At 46.1% G+C, this 18,324-nt stretch overlaps 1 protein-coding gene across 1 annotated transcript in view; it reads right to left on the reverse strand.

Moving 5' to 3' along the window:
- Positions 1–18,324, reverse strand: part of ATP6V0A4 (ATPase H+ transporting V0 subunit a4) — a 248,287-nt gene that overhangs the window by 201,755 nt on the left and 28,208 nt on the right. The window contains exons 2-6 of the mRNA XM_085652035.1: positions 14,440–14,640; positions 11,333–11,411; positions 10,845–10,942; positions 9,341–9,466; positions 6,210–6,307 (exon numbers count right to left, since the gene is read on the reverse strand). Of these exons, the coding sequence (XP_085508161.1) occupies positions 6,210–6,307; positions 9,341–9,466; positions 10,845–10,942; positions 11,333–11,411; positions 14,440–14,556 (518 nt within the window). The 5' untranslated portion in view covers positions 14,557–14,640. The remainder of the gene's footprint in view (positions 1–6,209; positions 6,308–9,340; positions 9,467–10,844; positions 10,943–11,332; positions 11,412–14,439; positions 14,641–18,324) is intronic.

Below are 18,324 nucleotides of genomic sequence, written 5' to 3' on the forward strand. Positions count from 1 at the left end.
AGCCGTCATCAGCCAGGATAGCTTGACTCCAGTGGCGTAGTGAGCACGGGTCCCACGTCTGGGAATACCCATCCCACTTAGGGCGAAAAGCGTTACAACAAACAATTGATGGACGGAATGCTGACAATGCAGACATTCTCCCCCAGTCAAGAGATCTGGGTTAAATCCATCGTTCTTTTGCCCACTACACCACCCCAGTTTAGACATGGCCATATGCAAATCAGTCTTGACCCTGTGCCTCATGGGAACAGTCCAGCCCAAACTGCCAAGCCATGTCTTCACTGGACCGGAATCAAGCATCCTAGGACCGGTTTCTGGCTATCAGCCGTCATCAGCCAGGATAGCTTGACTCCAGTGGCGTAGTGAGCACGGGTCCCACGTCTGGGAATACCCATCCCACTTAGGGCGAAAAGCGTTACAACAAACAATTGATGGACGGAATGCTGACAATGCAGACATTCTCCCCCAGTCACGAGATCTGGGTTAAATCCATCGTTCTTTTGCCCACTACACCACCCCAGTTTAGACATGGCCATATGCAAATCAGTCTTGACCCTGTGCCTCATGGGAACAGTCCATCCCAAACTGCCAAGCCATGTCTTCACTGGACCGGAATCAAGCATCCTAGGACCGGTTTCTGGCTATCAGCCGTCATCAGCCAGGATAGCTTGACTCCAGTGGCGTAGTGAGCACGGGTCCCACGTCTGGGAATACCCATCCCACTTAGGGCGAAAAGCGTTACAACAAACAATTGATGGACGGAATGCTGACAATGCAGACATTCTCCCCCAGTCAAGAGATCTGGGTTAAATCCATCGTTCTTTTGCCCACTACACCACCCCAGTTTAGACATGGCCATATGCAAATCAGTCTTGACCCTGTGCCTCATGGGAACAGTCCAGCCCAAACTGCCAAGCCATGTCTTCACTGGACCGGAATCAAGCATCCTAGGACCGGTTTCTGGCTATCAGCCGTCATCAGCCAGGATAGCTTGACTCCAGTGGCGTAGTGAGCACGGGTCCCACGTCTGGGAATACCCATCCCACTTAGGGCGAAAAGCGTTACAACAAACAATTGATGGACGGAATGCTGACAATGCAGACATTCTCCCCCAGTCAAGAGATCTGGGTTAAATCCATCGTTCTTTTGCCCACTACACCACCCCAGTTTAGACATGGCCATATGCAAATCAGTCTTGACCCTGTGCCTCATGGGAACAGTCCAGCCCAAACTGCCAAGCCATGTCTTCACTGGACCGGAATCAAGCATCCTAGGACCGGTTTCTGGCTATCAGCCGTCATCAGCCAGGATAGCTTGACTCCAGTGGCGTAGTGAGCACGGGTCCCACGTCTGGGAATACCCATCCCACTTAGGGCGAAAAGCGTTACAACAAACAATTGATGGACGGAATGCTGACAATGCAGACATTCTCCCCCAGTCAAGAGATCTGGGTTAAATCCATCGTTCTTTTGCCCACTACACCACCCCAGTTTAGACATGGCCATATGCAAATCAGTCTTGACCCTGTGCCTCATGGGAACAGTCCAGCCCAAACTGCCAAGCCATGTCTTCACTGGACCGGAATCAAGCATCCTAGGACCGGTTTCTGGCTATCAGCCGTCATCAGCCAGGATAGCTTGACTCCAGTGGCGTAGTGAGCACGGGTCCCACGTCTGGGAATACCCATCCCACTTAGGGCGAAAAGCGTTACAACAAACAATTGATGGACGGAATGCTGACAATGCAGACATTCTCCCCCAGTCAAGAGATCTGGGTTAAATCCATCGTTCTTTTGCCCACTACACCACCCCAGTTTAGACATGGCCATATGCAAATCAGTCTTGACCCTGTGCCTCATGGGAACAGTCCAGCCCAAACTGCCAAGCCATGTCTTCACTGGACCGGAATCAAGCATCCTAGGACCGGTTTCTGGCTATCAGCCGTCATCAGCCAGGATAGCTTGACTCCAGTGGCGTAGTGAGCACGGGTCCCACGTCTGGGAATACCCATCCCACTTAGGGCGAAAAGCGTTACAACAAACAATTGATGGACGGAATGCTGACAATGCAGACATTCTCCCCCAGTCAAGAGATCTGGGTTAAATCCATCGTTCTTTTGCCCACTACACCACCCCAGTTTAGACATGGCCATATGCAAATCAGTCTTGACCCTGTGCCTCATGGGAACAGTCCAGCCCAAACTGCCAAGCCATGTCTTCACTGGACCGGAATCAAGCATCCTAGGACCGGTTTCTGGCTATCAGCCGTCATCAGCCAGGATAGCTTGACTCCAGTGGCGTAGTGAGCACGGGTCCCACGTCTGGGAATACCCATCCCACTTAGGGCGAAAAGCGTTACAACAAACAATTGATGGACGGAATGCTGACAATGCAGACATTCTCCCCCAGTCAAGAGATCTGGGTTAAATCCATCGTTCTTTTGCCCACTACACCACCCCAGTTTAGACATGGCCATATGCAAATCAGTCTTGACCCTGTGCCTCATGGGAACAGTCCAGCCCAAACTGCCAAGCCATGTCTTCACTGGACCGGAATCAAGCATCCTAGGACCGGTTTCTGGCTATCAGCCGTCATCAGCCAGGATAGCTTGACTCCAGTGGCGTAGTGAGCACGGGTCCCACGTCTGGGAATACCCATCCCACTTAGGGCGAAAAGCGTTACAACAAACAATTGATGGACGGAATGCTGACAATGCAGACATTCTCCCCCAGTCAAGAGATCTGGGTTAAATCCATCGTTCTTTTGCCCACTACACCACCCCAGTTTAGACATGGCCATATGCAAATCAGTCTTGACCCTGTGCCTCATGGGAACAGTCCAGCCCAAACTGCCAAGCCATGTCTTCACTGGACCTCCTCCCCCTGGCATGGTCCTGCCCAGTGGTGGCGAATTTCCTCCCCCTGGCATGGTCCTGCCCAGTGGTGGCTACCTTTTGGAATCGGATACTTGCCGTGGTACTAGCCATGGCAGACAACCTTCCACACTAGCTCCTAGGAGGCACTGCGGAGCTATGTTAAGGAGGTACACGTACATAAGAAGTTTCGTAAATTCACAGCCACGGGTCTGCTTTTGGGTAAACGTAGATTGGCCATGATGTGGGAGGGCTAACGGATATGTCGTTATGTGAGGACTGGTCAGGGACATATGCCGCAACCTTACCGCCGGCTGCTTGCCCCACGACCTTTGGGACCCTCTGTGCTCCTATCTGCGGAAGTTACATCCGGATTAATGACTAGATCACCCCTGCACTGTTACTGCATTGTTGGTTACCACAAGATATACGACCTTGCTTTTTTACCTTTTTAAATACATTTGACTGCATATGGTCGCCATCTAATGTGTTGTGGTATTCTGGAGGCCTTGGCTGTATCTGTACCACTCTTCTGTAGTGTTATTGTGATGTGTGTGTACTGACCGACTACTCTTGCCAATGCCATATTACCATTTTTAATTAGCATATCATGTATCGTCTTGCTGAAATGATGATTGTTTCAGTAATGTGTTATAAAATTTATGAATACATTCATAAAACATTTTTTTAACACATCTTTTTGTGAGGGAATTCTCGCACCAAAGGTGAGGTTTTACTGAAATGTGTTGCTGTAAAACCATACTTGTGCCAAACTTTTACTCACAATTTAAACGTTGCAAACTTCGCACAGGTGTGAAAATACGTAACTTTGCAAACAACTAAGCATGGGTCCATCCAGACATGTATGTGGACTGGTGATGGCAGTGGGAAGTCCATCTGTGAAGGTGGCCACTGTTTTTTTTATGTGAGGCAAACAGGAAGTGGTCACTGCAAACTGGTTCACTTCAAATCCTTCTTTCAGCTGGGCTTTAGATTCACACTGGGATGTAAAGCATGGAGAGGACTGTTTGCAGATGCATCGTCCACGGCCTTCCACAATGTGTGATCTGCTTCAAGCTACAACCTAAGCCTCTTCCCTGCGAAACGTGGAAGCGCGTTCCTTGGGTGGGTTGGGGCACTGTCAGTAACCCTGGTGTGCAGCAAGCTCTTCTTGCTAACAATGGGCAGGGTCATCTTCTACACTGTTCATACCTGTGAACATGCTATCCAGTGGCTACGCCTCACTGCTGGATGTGGTGTCCTGTTTTAGCGTTTTCGGTCATTGTTGGCTTATATTCTTATATTTTGTAGTGCTTGCCCTTTAAGTATTGCCTTCTGTTCTAGTAGGGTCCTGCTCAGGTACTTTCTCACTCTACACAACAGTCCTCTTACCCAGAATTCTCTGCCACAAAGAGGTGGACCTCACTGCCTACTCAGTCACTTATTGGGATGGGGTCCTGGTATCTGGACTGTCCTGGAGATAATCTAACCTCCTACATACAGCCTTCTCATGTCACTGAAACACCCACTAATCAGTCACTCCCAGAGCAGCAAGGCTGCAGGGTGCATTCACATCCCCGCCAGGGGGCGCCACCCACATGCTACATTTTTATAAAACTAATAATAAGTGGCGTTTCCTACCATGATGAAGTCACACTGTAGAATAAATGTGATTAATATCACACACAATATAGTATAAATCATAAAATCAATTAACGAGTGAACAGCCAGGTCTTAAAAGCCTCATGGAATACAGTGTGGGATTGAAGACTAGAAATTGATGGGGGAAGAGAGTTTCACAACGCGGACGCCCCCACTGAGAAGGCTCTGCCTCCCCATCTTGATCTCTTGTACCTAGAAGATATTTGCCTGCAGACCGAAGCTGTCTGGGGGGGGTATAGCGGTAAAACAGATCCCCAAGTTGTTGAGGGTCTCTGTTGTTAAGGGCATTGTGGACCAAGCAGAGAGCCTTAAAGGTAATTTGCTTGGTAACAGGAAGCCATTGTCTGGACATAACAAGTGCCAAAGTCACCTGTTTTTGTGCCTGTAATAGGAAAGAAGGGACATACTTTTCTCAGGGATTTAATTATCCAAGAGCAGGTCGAAACTGTCCTGTTTACCTGTAGGTTAAAAGATAATTTTGTGTCAAACAGTACTCCAAGATTTTTTGCCGAATCCGTTGGTGTAGGTAAAGGCCCCAACCTGTCTGGCCACCACAGATTGGACCATACAGACAGGTGCCCGCCAAAGATCAGGACCTCCGTCTTGTCCCCATTCAAACGTCAGTAATTTCTCTCCATCCAAGTGGCAACTGCCTGCATAGAGATTTTAAAATTAGAGGCAGTTGCATACAGGTCCGTTGAGATAGACACAATGATTTGGGTGTCATCAGCCAAGGACAATGCTTGGAGCCCAAAAGATCTAATATGTTTTGCTAGTGGTGGGACATACAAATTGAAAAGCGTAGGGCTCAGGGAAGAGCAACATTATGGAGTCCGAGCAGTACTATTCCACCATTATCATCTGGGATCTATCTCTGAGAAAAGAAGCCAGAAGTTTGAGTGCAGAATCTCTGACTCCTAGCTGATGGAGCCGCTCTACAGGCAGGGTCGGGAGACGGTATTGAAAGCTGCAGATAGATCCAAAGGGACCAGCAGTACAGCCTCCCCCGCATCCACCACGGAACGGATGTTATTGACTGCAGATATTAATGCCATCTCTGTCCCATGGTTACTCCTCAATCCAAATTGGGAAGCGTCAAGGAGTTGGAATTGTTCGAGATAATTCATAATTTGAGAATTCAGGTGTTTCTCAATGAAAGGCTAAGCTGTCCCTCTGGGGTTTGACCTTATGGCTGGTAGGCTACACACATGTAAGCAGCAGAGAGTGCTAGAGTCTCTGAGTAATCTTACAAGCATACTCCAACAATGCGCTATAAAAAGTGACATGCGAGTGCAATTACATTCAATGCATGTGACCATGCCTTCAAGTGACGCGTTGGCCATGTGAGAATGCCTTTGCTTTTATTGAAGGCTCAGGGCACACTATGGACAAAAATAAAATTACCAAGATTGCAGATTTATGAACACTGAGCAATCACAATTGATTAAGTAAATGCTGAAGGGCGTCTAAGAGAAGAAACCCAGAGCAGTGCTTGTACCTCAGCTAGGCAGAGGACACAAATAACTGCTTCCAAATGCTGTGATACTGACTTGTGTACAATGTTATCTTATGCTATGCTAATAACATTTATATAGTGTTCATATACCAAGGGCTTCTTGGCGCTAGACTAAGGCAATGGGTAACTAGGAAAAGCAAGCAATACAAGGTAAGACTAACCCCAGCTTCCCCGCCGCTGCCGCCGTAGGGATGGTCCTCAGCTCCAAGAGACTATTGGTGTCTTCGTTGAAGAAGTCCTCGGGGAGGTTGGCTTCGGCCTGGAAAAAAAAGACCAAACAAACCATCAGAAGGAGTGGTGATATGGGAGCAGATGTAGGTGGTAAAGGGCCCCCAGATGCCCTTGGGTCGGGATTGAATGGGCAACAGAGCCCAGGCGTCATCTAGTTGATCTGTGTTCCGTGTCTAAATCTGTTAAAACCATTTGAAGGAAACGATCCTATCATACAGTCCAGGATCCCAAGCAGCCCATGTCTCATTTGAGGCCATTTTGTGACGCCGAAGGAGTAAATGGCGAACTTTGGTCCTTTGCCTAACTACAAGAAGTGCAGTGCTCTAAAGGAGTATTTCCTATTTCCTCTCCAACATCCCACAAAAGGATCAGGAACTCTAGAAACACAACCACAAACTACTCTTAAGCTTGATAAGGAGCAAACATAGCGAGTAGAGAGGCCTCCCAGCTTCAGTTTGCGGTTCACTGGCTTGACGACAAACAAAATTGGGAGAAATCCCTTCTGGCCGGGACGTACGGTAGACACGCACTCGCAGGACTATTGATGATGGGAGGAGCAGTCCCTGAGAAATACCCATACATAATACGATATGTAGCAAAAGTCTGGGAGAAAGCGGTCCGACGAGTGGTTGGACATGCCCTATATGCACCAGACATGCCCCTATGGGAGATTCGACCATTTGCAGCAATTACGGACTCCATGTCAGTACAATGCTAGAAGGAACGGGGATGTCTACTTATGGGGGATCTTTATATGGAAGGACAATTTCCAATGCAGCAAGACGTGCAAACTGAATTCTAATTGGGTCTAGGGCAGTACCTGCAATATGCAAAAATATTGAGTGTTCCCCGGGGGTTGTGGCCAAAATTCCCCCGTGAGCCCCCCACCACTAATACACTAGTGACAATGCTAACTATGGCACAGGGGAGGAGACTGATCTCTCACATATATTGAGCGCTACATTATGATGTACCGCTGGAGCCGCTGGGGTACAGCAAAACTGGGATACAATACTCACTGAGCCTCTGACTGACGCCGAATGGAGAAAGGTACACGAAGGGGTTCCTAAAGTAAGTGCTAATACACGATTTAAACTACTTCACTATATATCATACAGCAGGTATATCTGACCCCACGCACCCTACATAAGATCTACCCACACCGTGCAGACACTTGCCCCAGATGCACCACTCGGGAAGCGGACTTCTATCACATGATCTGGAGATGCCCCAGACTCCAGCCGTATTGGGAGGGAGTGTTGACATGCTTAGGGGAGGCCACGGGCTGGAACATACCGCAGGAGGCAAAGCAGGTACTACTGGGCTTGCTACCTAAGCCAAAAAACAAGACGCTAAGTAGGAAATTTGTCAACTTGGGGCTGGTATTAGCTAAAAGACGGATAGTTATCATGTGAATGCAACATCAACCCCCGAAACACACAGACTGGCTCCGAGACATGAAGGAATGAGCTATGGCTGAGGATGAAACTTGTGAGAAAAGATGAGAAGGCCGACGAAGATAGAAAGGCATGGATGGCTATGATGACGGATCTCCAGGGGAACAAGAGCAGATTACACAACAAGAAGAGTAGAGGGAACTCTCCAGAGGGATAGGACACACACCAGCCCAGAGCGGGAAGGATCGACATCATAGTAGACGTAATGACACATATTGTGGGTGATCACACAATCAAGAAGCTATTACTATCAGGAACAGGGCGGAAAGGGGGGGGGGGGGTGATGTTACTGTTACTATTTTTACAGTTACACGAAATATTGGCAATAAATCTGGGACGCCCAACAATGTGTAGAGGGTCTAGGCTAAGCATTGTTTAGGATATGGAGGGTATCCAAAATGATCATATGAAGCCTGTATTGCTCATGACATAGGTGTAACCAGAATGTGTATTATATATTGAGTTAAGGTGAAATAATGTGCTCTGTATACTAGACTAAATACCAATAAAAAGAAGAAAAAAAACAGTGAGTTGAGGGCTTTAACTGAGCTCAGGCATTCACTCACAGAGACAGCATAAATACAGGGATGCTGCCAAAATACTCATGAGACAGGAAACCGCACAGATGCAGGAAATCCCAGTTGTGAATATCTATTTCTGTTGTACACACAGGAGATCCAGAACCAAGCAAACCTTTAATGCAGGGACAAAATGAAACTATCGCTCTCATGCTTGTCAACCCGCAGATGATGCTCTACAAAGGCCAGAAGGCAGGCTATCACCTGGATAAAACCTGTTCCTCTCTCTAAGGTGGTGCCAGCACGTAGATGCGACAAACCTAGAGCCCCTCAATAGCTTCCTCCTGTGAATCAACTGTAGAGATGGACGAATTCAAGATACTCCACATGGTCTACCAGGCGTTCTCCACAATAAATCATCCATCATATTCCACCAAGAAGAACTCGAGCTCCATCTGCAGTTCCTGGAACTTCCAGGGACTAAGAGCACACAGGAGGCAGCAACTCCATCTAGCCATCACCGGTGAGCTGCAGAATGTCATCTCCTTGTGCAACAGAAGCATTAAAGATACAGCAAAACTCTGAAATGACTTGAAAACCTAAGTTACTTTGCACCGCTTTTTCAACCAATTTATGTTCATTGACAGCGCCAAGAGGCTCGGTGGCTCTGAGTGACTCAACACTTGTTTGCGCTTTCATACCCCTAGCTTCTTCCTTGGTACCCTGTTCTAAGCGGCAAGAACAGAAAGTGGCAGAGCTGTAAAGTCCTGTTTACTTTCTAGAATACTGATCTAGAAGAGGCTATTGTAAAGAACCCTCTAAGGGCTGTGGAACAGCATTCTTATTTCCATAAATGTTAATGGAAAGAAACACCTTAATATTTTCACAATTACATTTACGCCCTCCACTAAAGTCCAAGGGAAATCGAATTTTTTGAGTCTGGAAGTGTTGATTTGGGCAGTAGAAGTTGCAGGTGGTCTGTAAATGCCTAACAGAAGCCTCATGCTCAATCTTGGGCTGCAGTGTCTTAGCTTTTGGTTGTCAAATGTTATATGTTTTACCCACTCCCAGACACTATGGTCATACCTCAAAGAAGTCCTCAGTCTTCTTCAGGAGGTGTTTGAGTTCAGTGAGTTCCAAAAAGTTCTGCTTCAGCTGTTGCTGGTTCTGATTCACCTCCTGTAATTCACTGTCCAGCTTTTCCAGAACGGTCTGTTTACAAGAATAAAAAGAGAGTCAAAATTGCTTCTTGATCAACACATTTGTACTCGCTTGACATTGAAGAGGTCTTTGCGTTCTGGTGTAGAGTACTTCACCTAGTGAGCGACATGTCTGAACATGGAAAATGGATTCCCAGGCTCCCGGGGAAGTGGCCTTATATTCTACAAAGAAAGAAGGGTGTTATATATTTGATGTAGGTTACATAGGTCCACTTGATAAGAAGATCGGATCTGCTATGCTGCCAGACTGCATAGGAGAAAATACTGAGGTCTTCGAGAAAATTAAATCTTCTGAGCCTGGCTAGAATTGGATGCGGTTGGAGAGATGGGAAAGGGGTAATGACTTCTTTACAGTGTGATAGGTTGAGATGAGCGAAGAGGATTTGAGCCATTGTCAGTAGTTAGACTAATCAAAAGTGGTTCCCATATTCACTTACGATTTAGGCCTGAATGACTGCAACCACCACGTAATAACGTTTCCAGAGTTCTGAAATAAAGCCAGAGGCTACTGACAAATCAGCACTCGGTGAAACCCCACTAACCTATGACAAACCTCAAAGCTCTATGTCTCACCAGGCCTGCTACTGAATATCTAAATATAATGACTGCATGGCATCCTAGTAGGCGGCGCCAAGGTCACCAAGCCTTCCAACAGTTGAACAGTGCAACAATAATGGACGCTGCCAGAAAGGCACCAATTCAAAATTACTATTGATTACTTCCAGGCAACAGCCCAAGTCTTCCTTCGGCCCATCATGTACAATAAATCAAGGGACACAAATTCCCTAGGACCTATAAACCTAAACTCATACGGTAACATTGACAATGGATACCCACCTCAACACGAAGCAAAAAGAATGCTGCTACAAGCAGTTAAGAAGATGATTTTTTCCCATTCCTGTGCGAATCCATCGTTGGAATGTTAGGACGCAACAAAGTCAGAGCACAGCTCAACAATTACAACATCTTACTCAAGAGTCTACAAACAATGGCACCAAAGCACACCCTGCAGTTTCTTTCTGGTTCCTGATAAGTAAGTCCAATTTATTAAATACATTCTTTAGATTCTGGCATAGAATCTCAATTGCAAATCATAACCATCAAGCACAAACTGCACCATGATTTACAAGCACATCCTAGTGCCATTACTGCTTCTCGTCCTCGCCATACGGGGACTGCCGATGTTTCTAAGCAGGGTTATCATGGTCCTGTGGCTTAAACCGCGGTCCCATTGAGACAGAGTCATTCTATATTGAATCACAGAGGGACGGCTGCCCCTTTGGATACTGATGCTTGTTTGATTACATATTGAGAATAGAAGACATCGCCATGGCCACCCATCTCTTGTGTGGGGCACCTGTAAGACCTACCTCCAAGTCGATCATGTCACGGGGAAGAGGAGTCTGCGGGTAAGTGGCAGGTTGATTAACCGAGATCTTGTCATTCTCCAGCTCAGTCTCAAGAAAACCTGAATAAAAAAATGTGTTTCTGACTCAATGGTACAGCACTCATTGAAAAAGAGAGAGATACCTTACGCAGACCACAAATTAATATAGAGTGAAGAGAAAGAATTTGGGGAAGAGGTAGTTACAAGGAAAGAGACAGTTGTGCAAGATAGAAAGGACCTGGGGTAATGTAGAGAGGTGGAGAGCGAGATCAGTGACGGAAAGAGGTTAAGAATGACATAAACACTACATTAAATACTGTAAAAGAAAGAAACATGAGTGAAAGAGACAGATTGAGAGAGGCAGCAAGAACTGTTTTGGGTGAAGATGAAAGCCATGCTCTTACAGAGGACTCCTGTTTCAGGATGTCGGGATTGGAGAGCAGGAAGAATGGTGGAAATTTATGAACTCACGTAGGATTCTCTCCATGGCTTCACATCTGCGCACCTCGTTGACGAACCTCCGCTGAAAGTTGTTGACATTCGCGTTCAGCTGGAGGAGGGAAAATAACTTGTTAGGGCAGACCAGAACTTGCATCTACTTAACCATTTGCCATTGGAGATCAAGAGGCACCTCCACCTCAATCATCTGGAATACATTACGAATATCAGAAGACGAGCGCACTGAGACAAAATCATAACTCATAATATCATAAATTATTCATGTAATTTAATTATTATTAGAACTTTGGAATGTTGAGAGCTCCGTTGAAGACAATGGAGTGCTCCGGGCTTCTGATGGCTGCTAGAAGCTGCTGCTGTGAACAAAGGCCTCACGGAGCCCGAGGGGGATTTCAAGCCCCTCTGGCTTGTGAGACCTTTGTTTTACAAACTAGAACATTATGCCCTCTAGTGGCGGATAGATGTAATAGCCTTAGAACCCTCCGTAGTGGGCTCTACCAGCCATTAAAGGCACGCTCCCTTGTTAAAGGCCTCCGGCTTAGGCGTTTAACATTGGAGCGCGCCTTTAATCGTCAGTAGAGCCTGCTACTGCAGGCTCTTAGGCTATATTGAGGAGATTGCTGTAGGAAATTAATTGATATTTGCATGCCTCTTTTACATTCTGAATGAATTCAGCACAATCTACATTTGTTGATGTACTTTAATTTATCGGTCATAGCCAGTGATGTTTCATCTTTTCTGGAGTGTAATTCATATGTATGTTTGCATGCATGCATGTTATTTGTATAGCACGAACCCAGCCAAAGGCAGAAAATCAGCCTACAGGATCAAAGGCATGGATACAGTCAACAAGTAATTTGAGAGGTAGCTGGCCGGTGGACTGTCACTGCACCATGAGGTGTGGCTTGAACTCTTTCCTGAACTGCAGAAGGGTTGTTGTGGTTTTGATTGATGCAGGGATGTTGTTTCATATCCTGGATGAATAGATGTAAAAGGCATGTTACCTTTTTTTCACTTTTATACACTTCTTTGTGTCCAGTCGGATGGTGTGTTGCCTATGGGTCTGCCGAGAGACACCAGAGACAGTGAGCTAGTCAGCCAGATTGAGGGTTGGGAGGAGCTGGTCTTTTGTTTCAGAACCACATTTTGTAAGATTTTAATGCAATTAAATGTATGCTTCAGGAACTGTTTTTTAAAGCACATCTGGATTGTAATTTTAATGAATTTCTTAAACCAAATAAAAAATGTCTAAAAGTCACCCTCCATTATTAATGACACTTCAATACTAAATGCTCAAAAATAATCAGAGAGCCCCCTCTTTCTGGGTCCAAAACGGCAACTCAGTCACATCACTAAGGATCCATCACAATGGTGCCTAGTATACATGTATATACTGTAAGCATACCCGCAGCATGTCCCATTACATTGAATTACAGTCTACAGCATATATTCTCTCCACACCAATTCATCTCAGTCGAAAGCTGAATCATGAGAAAGGCAAACAGTAGAGTGAGCAAAGACCGTCAGGTACCTTACCTACCCCACCGCAGGGAGCATCCCAAAGACAAAGGAACATTTAAATATTTTTGGGTGACCGGGTGATGACTAGTGAAATTACTGACAAATCAATTCAAAATGATACAAGGGCACATGAATGGCAGATGTGCGTCACACAAGAACCACTTAACGTAACATACTAGTGCGGTGGCAGCGTGTATGATGCCATATTTCATGGCAACTCTTTAATGTTCCAAGAAACATCTACATTAATAATATCAAGTTTTGTGTGATCCAGTTTGAGTCTCATGTAGGAAAAAAAAGGGTGGTTAGTTAATGCAACGAAAATCCATATTTGTGCATTGAATTTGCAGTAAAGCATTTGATGTCCTGTTTCGTAGAAATCTTGTAGGGCTTATTGACCTTGCATCCTTGCAGCGCCTTGGAGTTGACTCATGTCGTGTGTGAGGGGTTTGAAATGTGTTTTGGGAGTGGCTTTGAGCGACATGCGCTGGAAACGACTCATCAGTGAGATCCATTGAAGGTCTCATCATTGTGATCAACTTATTTTTGGGGCAACCATAGCTTTTCCCCTCCTCAACAAAGAGGTCATCAGCAGACATTACAAATTTACCAGAGAAACATTAATACAACACATGCAGTGCACAATTTACACAGAAAGCCAAATAAAAAGTGGGACATACAGCCGCATGGGTACAAAATTAGACCAGCCTTGCACTAGAGGTCAAAGGGCATTGGGTCGCTTTTTGGCCAGGTTTGTGAAGTACCTTACTCATAATACTCACAAATGGAACTAAAGCCGATTCTCTGAAAGATCACTGAAGTATAAGTTGTGCAGGTTCAGGAGTTTTCCTACATTTAAAATAAACTGCATAAACAGTGATTTCATTACCTATATTTTTTTTGGTGTCCCTATGTAGGTCCCGTGGTAGAACATTCCACGGTGCCCATGTTTGTGAGTGAGGAGAATGACCTGGAACAGGAGATCAGCAGACTGCAGACCATGAGGCAGAGGAGATGGGACTGATGGGTCAGTGGTGGTGGAGGGAGAGCACAGCAGTGGTAGTGAGTGTTCTCAAAAACGTACTTATTTGTAATGATTGATTACAAAGAACTGCTCTACCAAAAGGTGTTGGCACGCTGTACTCATCGACAGGTAGACATGAACGTATCTCTTAAAATTAACAATCGTAACAACTCAGCGTCATCAATAAACAAATTAAACGTTCTCTACTGGCTTAGATTGAGGTCGCTCACCCAAGAATTGCAGATCCCTAAAAAAGATCTAAAACCTATGTCTACTAATTACTAGACAAAAGAAATGTGCTGATCCTTCAGAGATTTTGGAGTTGTCTTTGGGTGACTGTGCCCCACACTTAATGATGCTAAGGCCAAGTCTAAAGTCCATATAATTGGAGAACATGAAAATATGAAATACTTTGACCTCAACTTTTACTCTTATGGGGATGCGCATTATTAGTTTAACCATGACAGAAGCTGAAGTGAGAACCCTTTCTTTTTCTGTTTTGGGCTCTTATCCATCTAGAATTTATAGAGAAGTTTCTTCTCCTCTTCAACAAAGAAGGCTCTTTGATACTCACGTCTCTAAACTGCACCAGGCCCAGCTCCCCGAGCTCTGCGATGCAGGAGTATCCTGCCTCCACCTGCAGAAAGAGCTGAGTGAGGCACATCTCCTCGCTGCGAAACATCGACGCCATCTTTGGTAGCCGGAAGCCGCAGCAGCGGCAACAGTCAGCCGGGACACAGTGAGATTCGGGATCCTATCTGGACTTGCTCCTCTGCTGCAGTGAAGGAATCAGAAAGAATGCTAATAGAGTATCTTGTAATGTATGAACCTTTTTGGTTAACTGTAGAGGACAATGATAGAATAAAAACATAGGGAAACTCCTAGAACTGAGACACAACATAAAAGAGAAAGGCAGACAGGCAGGCTTAGTAACTACAGGAAGAAATAAAGACAAATGTAAACTGTGATGTACAGTGGAGTGCAAAGTAGGGGTTGGCAGAATGTTTCATTCTACCCGCGGAATTGGTGGAATTTGCCGACTCTGCATTACTCTTGTAACTCTGAGAACTGGCCAAATTCGCCAATGGCTGCATGGCAGATTTTTCCCCTGCAAGACTTCAGAACTGTAAGCAAGATTTGGCATCGCCCAGCAAAATGTTCTAATGCCGACAGTTGCTGGCAGTTGTGGTCAGAGGGCTGCTTCTCAAGTAGATTTGCTGCGGCTCAAACAGATTTTTTACTCAAGTGGCAGCAAAATCAACTCAACTGGCCACTCGCTTTTGCACCACGCTTGGTGCTGTTCACTGTGTTTTTTCAGCTCTGCTCGTGCTACTGGTGCTAAATTGCAGCGTGACGTGCATATTTTCTGCCCGTTTGTGGAACTCCACAGAATCTCGCAGAGTTTTTATGTAACTCCGTGGAATTACGCGTAGTGAAACTCCGTGAGTTACACCCACATATAGTGCAAAGCGAAGACACAAGATTTTCCCCTCAACAGAAGCTATGCTATGTGCTGTGTTTTGTAAAGTGCTCTTTCCTACCAAGTGGTATTTATGCACTAGATTTATAGCATAGTGTGAGCTGCTGAAGCCATGTTTTCAGAAGCCTGTGATAAACAAGTCAGTCTGTGCGTAGACCTACTTGGGCTGGAAGAGCATTCCACAAAGGTGCAGTTTGAAATAATGAAGAGTGGCCACCAATTTGACTTGTCTCTACACGAGACACATGTGCCAAGCTGATATATCTAGAATAGTGACTGCATAGTGCCGGCTATAAGCAGGGCCCTCTACTAGCTGTTGACTATGGTAAAACCTTACGCTACTTCAATTACATGATCTGGTACACGTCCTCCAGACACCTGCGTTGATCACACCAGACGTTAGTGGTGGCCCTCACTTAACTAGCTTAAAACCAGTCGAAAGAGCCATCTCACGGAACTAGTGGAGAAGAGCACACTAAGACGCACATCACATCCAAAATGTAACAAGTCCATCTTTTATTTATTTATTTTTTATAATTCTTTTTATTGATGACAGCTTCAAAACTTTACAAACATTTTGTAAGTCAATACACTGCGGAGTACACTTACAATGAGTCATGCTTTATCATATCCAACTCTGTTGTGTTCTATCTGTTGATATAGTACCTGTCTAGTATTACTCGCTATGTAGCGCAATGTGGCGTTGCTCCCCCCTCGGAGGCTCACAGATACCCCCTCTATGCTCATGCCACGTTCCCCGTATTTGTGACCATTTTCTGGGACAACCCCTTGATTCGTATATCGTCGTAGCAAGTCCATCTTATGTACATACCATGTACCTCAATGCTGCCTAGTTTAGCAAATTAGCTCTCATAAATCAGCATCTGTGTACAAATGCGTCAATCATCTTCTCTGGTTGATTGTTAAATACCATGACTACAGTTCCTGCTATGTACCGTTTCTGCCCTTATGGAAGGCATTTAACTTTGAAAATGCTCGTCAAATAAAAGAAAAATAAATATAAAGCAAATGCATATGTTTATTCAGTAGAAATGTGCAGACTTTATCAAAAAAGGTTTGCATGTTTTCAACTTTCTTTACGTGGAATATTTTGGGGTGTGGGCAATTTCACTGCCTACATTAAAATTTCGACCTTCTGTAGTTTGAACAATGTGTTTGTGAAAGCGCCTTAAACACTGGAGCACTGTGCCTTGTGAGATCCTGTGGTTGTTAGCATGTGAGTAGTGAAAGCATGCAATACTCCTTGAAGTCCTTTGCACCTTTTCAGACTGAAGCATGTGACTGCTCAGGGGTTTCGATGATGATGGATTTATTTACAAATGATCTAACATGATCTAACATGATCTAAGATGGCCGACAGGTGAGGAGCTCCAGACGGGAGCTACCGGCTAGGGATTGCCTTTTTTTGGCTCTAATCCCCTGAAATCTACCCCCTCCTTGGACCCTTTTTAGAAAGGCGGGTGCCGGTATCGGCCCCGCCGCGGATATGGCGGGGCACCGACCCCCCCCCCCCCCTCGCCTGTTCGTCCGGCCCGGCGGGTCTACCGCATCAGTGTGACGCGGTGGGCGCACCACGGCCGGGATTGGGTGGCGGCAGGGAACCCTTGACCCGGAAGCAATTAAGGCGCTTCCGGGTCAAGGGGGCGGCGGGGGACAGGCCAGTTAGAACTGGTCTGCCCCCAGTGTTAGGATAAAGGGCCCGGGAGCGCGGGACACGGTCTCTTGGTCCCGCGCTCTCAGACAATCAGACGCAGCCCTTGGGGTGGCTGCTAACTATTTGTTTGTTTTGTTTCCCTGCAGGTTCGCGGTCGGGGATTTCATCGGTGGAGCAGTATATGCATCGCCGGTGGCTGTCTACTACGTCGGAGTCGTGGGCGAGGCGTTCTCTGGGCAGCGCGAGTACAGCGGAAGCAGGCCTGCGGTCTCTCTACGTGGTCGGCGGCGGGAGTTCCATGGGAGAGGCGCCTTAGATCGAGCTATTAGCTCAGTTAAGTATTGCTGTGGTGATCAGGCCCCTAGTGCACGGGTTCGATTCCTTGTGAAATGATTGGATGGGTTTCATTTTGTTTGGTGGAAGGGGGCCGAGGCTCACTGCGGGTGGACAGGAGCGCGTAATTGAATGCTGTTGTGCACCGAGGGTGCTCATTGTTATATACACGTAGGTTGCTGTGGTTCTTCGTGTGCATGCTGCGTGATCGGGCGCGATACAGCTGAGCTGAAAAGTATAATTGCACGGAAATGTTAGAAAGAATAGCAAGCGGCAAAAATGACGGTTAAGGACTAGGAGCTATGATGACTAGGAGGTATAGCTCAATTGGAAGTCTGGGGCCTGTGGTTATAAAGTGTCTCTCAGGACAAGGGTTCGGGTCCCGCAAACGCCGAAAAAAATGTCATAAGCTGACAACATTTCGAACTCTTCCGAATGTTGTGGTGCGAACGGTTAGCACATTCGCCTGCTTAACTTTATGGATGGTGATCCGAAGCACACTCTGGTACTGGAAATTTGAGCTAGAGCCTCAAGGTCGCGTCCATCCTGTGATTCTGGGCTAATTACGTAATCTCCCCGAGCCATAGAAAATGTGTAATGAGAGTGCGGTGTGCGCGCAGGAGCTACACCAGGTTTGGACCTTCGGTCACACACCCCGCATTCATGTAGATATTACCCGTTTCAGTAGGGTTCAATTCCCATCAATTTTGTCAGTTGGATTACGCTGTTTTTAAAAGAATTGACACGTGGGGACGTGCTGCTGCACTGGGGAGATAGCTCGGGCGGTTAGCGCGCCGAGACAATTAAGACTAAATAAATGGGACATTCTTTGCCAATACGCCCTGCACCCTCAGGCGAATAAGCAACAGATTCATTTTCCAATAATACGGCGGTCAGTAGCTACTTGTAAAACTACACTTGCCAGACCATGTTTGATCGAGTTTGAAGCATGGAATTGAGGTATGATGACA

This window comes from Triturus cristatus, chromosome 4_1, assembly GCF_964204655.1.
Source record: "Triturus cristatus chromosome 4_1, aTriCri1.1, whole genome shotgun sequence".
Taxonomy (NCBI): domain Eukaryota; kingdom Metazoa; phylum Chordata; class Amphibia; order Caudata; family Salamandridae; genus Triturus; species Triturus cristatus.